This window comes from Nanorana parkeri, unplaced genomic scaffold, assembly GCF_000935625.1.
Source record: "Nanorana parkeri isolate BGI_ZX_2015 unplaced genomic scaffold, ASM93562v1 scaffold765, whole genome shotgun sequence".
Taxonomy (NCBI): Eukaryota; Metazoa; Chordata; class Amphibia; order Anura; family Dicroglossidae; genus Nanorana; species Nanorana parkeri.
Window position 1 is genome coordinate 706,615 of NW_017307033.1, and position 6,048 is coordinate 712,662.

A 6,048-nucleotide genomic window follows, 5' to 3' on the forward strand; every position below is an offset into this window, starting at 1 on the left:
ACGACGTCATTAACCGGGGATAGGTAGCGAACGCTGTGTCATGTGACAGGCCGGTTGGTGACGTTTGACCAATAGGCGGCTGCTGTCATTCCGCCCATACTGATAGTAGTGTCTCTTTCAATACTGCTTAATCACCGTTATGTGTGATGTGTGCTGATAGTAAAACGGAGGAAACAGGTTTGTGATACTGGAAATGTCAGATCTAAACCCCATCTTCAAAATCTTATTTATTCTTCCACGAGGGGCCCCATAGCAAAATGTTTAGGGGCCCCTCTCCCCAAAGAGAAAAACACCTTTGTGCAAGAAGAACTCCAGGAAAACGTTTTATTATCCCTTGCAGTGGGGCTAATCCCACATTGCAAGAGTTAAATGCTTGTGTGTGTCTAAGTTATACTCACCCTAAGCTCTGAGCTGGCCAGCTGTCACAGCCCTCCCTCCTCCTCCACATCAGCAATGGAATCTTCCTCAGCGTCCTCAAGTCTATACACTGAGGGGGGTTTATCAAAACTGGAGCAGAAAAAATCTGGAGCAGATGTGCATGGCAACCAATCAGCTTCTCACTTTCATTTTCAAATCTTAACTGAACAGACTGAAGAGAGAAGCTGATTGGTTGCCCTGGGCAACTGCTCCAGTTTTGATAAATTCCCTTCACTGTGTATAGATGTGATGATTTATGGGACCTTAGACTGCTGCAGAGGAGGGGGCGCTGGAAGACGCCAACTCGGAGCTTCAGGTTAGTATAATTTTTTTTTTTTTTTAACCTACACAAATGAGCACTTAACTCTTCCTGTGTGAGGGTAGCTCCACTGCAAGGGTTAATAAATACATTTTAAAAAATCCTACAGGCAGGGGGCCTGAGCTAAAGCATATATTATTTTTAACTTGAACTCCCCCCCGATATCAGAACAAGGGGGGCTTTTTCTGGCTGCGGGATGTAGGAACAAAGCTTGTGATGATAGCTCTCCCCTGAGCTTCATTAGTGTCATATTGTGGATTGGGAATTGAAGCACCACACTCTGTTTCATGGTCCAGATCCATCTTCATTCTATGTAGGGTTGAGGGAACAGTATAGATCTAGCCAAAACATTTTGGGGGCTCATACAAAATACCCTCTTCATCAGGGCTTATGAACGGAGAACATGTATCAGGACTATAATGGCTCCTAATGGAATATCATTTAGTTCAGTGTGTGAGAATCATAGAGCTGTTCAGGAGCTGAATTGGTGGCAGTGAAGGAGAAGACAGGAGAAGTGAACAATCTAGGCCAGAATAGCTGAACTGGAAAGTGAGCTGAATTGGAGAATTTTTCCTAATCAGCTATGTTGTCCTAGATTGTTCACTTCTCCGGCCTTCTCCAAACTCTTCACCTTTTGTGAATAGCCCTGTAAGTTGTAGTTTCACAAAATCAACTGCAAAGGTGAAAATGCTCTTCAAAGGAAACCTGTAATGAGAGAAGGTGTGGGTAGGCTGCCTTTACGGACCATTCGTTCTGAACATGCCGGTAACCTGGGCACCCCACGGGTTCATGGACTCCAGTACTCTAAACCTCAAGAGATCCGACTTCAAAGCCACATGCTTGTTCCTGGTCAGTTTTTCAAAATGTTAAAACCAGAAGATCAATATGCAGAGCTCAGCTGGAATGATGATCTAAGATTTGGACTTAACCCAATCCGAACTGGAGGTCCTCCGAAGCCAGAAGGAGCTTCTCCCGAACATGGAAGTGCCGACCAATCACCTGCTGATGGGGAATCCCCCGCCCCAAATTGACATAACTAAAGGGGAAGGATGCAGTGATGTAATTTACCTTATATGATCACATCTATATTTGGTAAATGAGGTCACCACAAGCATCCTGCCCCTTTGTTTACATGCAGCTGTGGGGCAGATAATGCCAGGCCTGCAGCTTACTGGGTAGAAGGGCCCACGGCACTTCCGCGCTCAGAGGTGCTCAGGCTTGGACCAGGTTTGGTCTGAACCTCAGCTCATCCCTACTTAGCAATGGCAGCCTTTAGATTTATCTCCGTACAGAATTTCTGTCTATACAAAAGTGCAGCAGGTCTAGTCTTTGCTGAGCTACATCAGCGGAGCCTAAATTTTAGGAGCACTCTACTGGTGGGAGATTACAGAGGATCACACTGGCAATTCAGCTGATGGTGACACCTTGCCTGGGAAAAAAGTTTGTTAAAATATAACATTATCCTGCTCTGTGAAATGTTGTTCTTCACTCACACCGAGTGTCAGCAGTGTTTTGGGTGGTGAAAGATTGACTTCCACTAGTAATAATGGAAGTTGAATTTTAGTGATTCTGCTACTGGTGAAGTGTCTTTGGTGGCAGTATTGCCAGTGGGCCATGGCCCTAATGCAATCCCAAAATGGCTCTTGAATAGCTTTGGAAGGCTCTCCTTTCTTTCATGACAGGTTTACCTTAAAGCCTGTCAATGGTAAAACATTAAACTTTAAAATAAATTGAGTGGACTTTGTGATGTCAGCATAGCTGCAGTGTTTCCTGTACGTCAGTGGCAGGTAACCATGATTTCATTTGTTGCTTGCCATTGCTTACAAAGTAGAAATGAGAAAACATCCAAAAATCCAGATCTCTATGCTTGTTACTAGTCACTGCGTCCTACCCCTTTGCATATGTCAAGCTGGGGACGGGAAATTACCCATCAGCAGCTGATTGGGCAACACGGAAGAAGCTTCCTTTTGGGTTCGGGAGGATCTCTTTTCAGGTTCAGAAAAGCTCAGGATCAGGTCTATTGTGAACCAGAGACCCACATTGAGTTGTTCACATCTACACCCATAATAATCACATGGCGCAGATGAGCAACGGTAAAACAAAAGAAACAATACAACATGAAAGTATACACAAATACAGAAGTCGTCTGGATAGATTTTATAGCAAAAATTAAAACATAATCTGATAGAATGTAACGCTTCAAGTTTTACAAAATGTTCACACAAATTTTGTCATGTGATTAACATGTATATAAATAATTTTTACACAATACAATTTATAAAATCTGTGTCCATACATCCTGGTAGTGATCACTCACCTGTGCAAAACAAAGTCTTCTGTTAGCAGCAGTTTGTATAGAAATCTGGAATGGACAGGTGATCATGAAATGTCAGACTGGAGAGCAGAACTGAAGGCTTGTTCACACCAGGCACATTTGTTTTACAATGTGATTTACATGCATCATGAAGGACCCTATTCTGTGGATATGAATGGGAAAATGCCAGTCAAAGGATGGTGCACTGCGGGAAATTGGCCCCTAAAGTCAATAATGGATATTCTCATGCCTCATTTTTGTATGGGCTGGAAAATGCAAGAGAAAGCACTGAGGGCACATTGACATCTTCGCGGTGTGGTAACGTACAGTAAAATGTGCAATGTAACATGCAAACCGCAGTACACTGCCATTCAATTGTAATAACAACCCATCGCATGGGGTGTTATTTCACCCCATTCCTTTAAGTGTGCTGCCAACACATTCAAAATAAAAAGGCTGCCTTGATGGAGCCTGCGTGAATGTAACCCACAGTCTGAATGGGACCTTTTAATGTGAACAAACCTGGAATGTGCTGGAAGTGTGGATGTTATAACAGGCTGCTACCAGTGTGGGACCCAGACACAGTCACATCAGATTGGGGCCCTAATGCAGAAAATGGCTTTTAGCTTAGAAAGTGCTCAGGCTTTTATCCAAGTGAAGAAAGCAGAGTTAGGTGTGCACTGCTGTCCAAAGATCACTAGTCAAAGACCTCACGTGCCCTCTACATAATTTTTGTGTACTATTAAGCAAACAAAACCTGAACCCTGCAGCTCAAATGGATTTTTGTCACGCCATTCCCTCAGCAGACAAATCAGCTTACAACGGATATTCGTTTACACATGGCTGGTGAGTGGCTGCACAGACTCCCGCAGCAAGATCCCCCTACAAAAGTTCTCAGCTTTTCATGACAGCTCTACAGATTCATTTTTCCCTGTAATGTAAAGTAAATAAGCCGTCCAGAGTGAGACTCCTTTAAAATGTCTGCAGCAGGTGGGAGGAGCTGGGAACAGAAATCAGCAGAGACATCAGAAGTCAGTGGGGGGGGGACTCAAATCATTGACATCTACTCAAAACTAAAATATCATGGAACTGACCATTTAAGCTCAAATAACACAAGCTTCTCAACTTGGTACATGAATTTCTTCACTGATGTTATAGCTATTTGTCATGGCTCAACAGCTATTCCACTGAGATGTATACCATATTTAATCAATGCAAGTACTGCATGAATCGTTGACTTAAAATCTAGACCATATATGGCCAGAACATAGCGGATGAAAACAAAATGTGCATTTGTACGATTTCTTCACAGAATATGCACGGATCAAAAAATAGCTGGTTTCTCTAGAAGAACCGCTGCAGAAGAAGTGGTCCTGTTAAGAAAAGAATGGTCTTTGCAGCGAAAGAGCAGAAGATTCACTATGAAGCTCAGCCAAGGACTAGCATGGCTCTCTAAAGCAGAAGCTGCTTCCTGAACAGAACGCACACGCCTGCCATAGAACATCAACAATACACACACACACCCTGAACAGTAACTGAAAAAAATAGGTTTATAGTACTTGACCTAGAGAAAAAGAGTAATTGGTGCCACTGATATATGGACCATGGGTATACCGCTGCATGGTTCAGTCTATACTAGAGCCACTCATGCTCTGAACCATCTTCTGGATTTTCTCTTCATTTCGTAGTATGTTCCCTTTCACTGTGCAGATTCGATCCCGTTGTTCTTTGATAAGTTGTTCCAGCTCGGCAAGTTCAGCCTTGAGAGGTTCCACGGCGGAGTCAGTGATGCTGATGAAAAATAACATGGTCACATACATTTTATAAAGCTTATTATTATAAAAGTGTGTTATGTGTTGTGCTGTATGAATTCAAATGTTTCACTCTAGTGAGTTTTACTTTTGTAACTCACTGATCCGGCTCAGAGCTCCACAACACAGTGAGCTGCAAGCCGGATCAGTCTCTGTAAAAGCACTGTGATCACTGTGATTAGCGATCACAGTGCCGAGACCCCCTAATTTGCTGTTTGTATAAATACCAAAAAAAAAAAATCACATAGTGCATGACTGAAATATAAAGCCAAAAGGCCATTATAAATACCTCTGCTCTCTTAGGAGAACCTCTGCGTGTTCACCATTTTCCTTCCTCCACGTCTGCAGCTCATTCTGCATTGTGTCCATGTCCTCCTGAATATAATCCATAATTTTCCCGAGTGGCAGAGCACTGCGACACACGATCTGGATGGAGCTCCTAAACTTCTCAATCTCCTTTGTCACCATGTCCTTTTCCTTCTTTCTGCCATTATCAGTCAAGAGGGTCTTGTCCTAAAAAAAAAAAATTGAATAGATAAAGACCTCCTGAAACACAGTTTAGGACAGAGCGATTACAGGCACCATATGAGGAAAAAACCTTTACAGATGAACTCCAGCTTTACCTTCAGTCTTGCAAAGTTGTAAAAGTGCCTCTCCTGTACAAAAATGGCTTACTCTAAGACAGGGGTAGCCAAACTCTGGCCCTCCAGCTGTGGTGGAACAACAAGTCCCATGAGACATTGCGAGATTCTCACAGTTTCACCACAGCTGGAGGGCCGGCGTTTGGCTTCCCCTGCTCTAAGATATAGCCCGCCTCATTCCCTGCCTGGAGGATGCCCGGCATCATCTAATTCCTTCCTCCCTAGCCTTACTGTCCCTGGCCCACCTGCTTTATTCTTTGAATTGCAGGTCTTTCAATCATGGCTCAGCATCATATGTAGGAGTTACCTAGGGTGCTAAGCATGCAAATGAAGTCTGCCTAGGAACACCCATTTCCCAGACTGAAACCCTTCAAAAGGCATTTTGATGTTTGCATAAGCATGAGCTGAGGGAAATACTGAGGCAGGGAGCTGTGATGATCTTCCTGCATTTCATAAAGAAGGACAGGGACTCAGTTATGAGAGTGGGTCTAAAATGAGGTATGCAATGGGGGGGGGGGGGGGTAACCGGCAGGAAAAACTCTAAGT

At 43.5% G+C, this 6,048-nt stretch overlaps 1 protein-coding gene across 1 annotated transcript in view; it reads right to left on the bottom strand.

The window, feature by feature from the left end:
• Window positions 1-4,221: 4,221 nt before the first annotated feature.
• The window catches only part of TRAF3IP1 (TRAF3 interacting protein 1), a 47,172-nt gene continuing 45,345 nt past the window's right edge, over window positions 4,222-6,048 (bottom strand). Inside the window, exons 12-13 of the mRNA XM_018564614.1 lie at window positions 5,151-5,374; window positions 4,222-4,841 (exon numbers count right to left, since the gene is read on the bottom strand). Coding sequence (XP_018420116.1) covers window positions 4,676-4,841; window positions 5,151-5,374 — 390 coding nt within the window. The 3' untranslated portion in view covers window positions 4,222-4,675. The remainder of the gene's footprint in view (window positions 4,842-5,150; window positions 5,375-6,048) is intronic.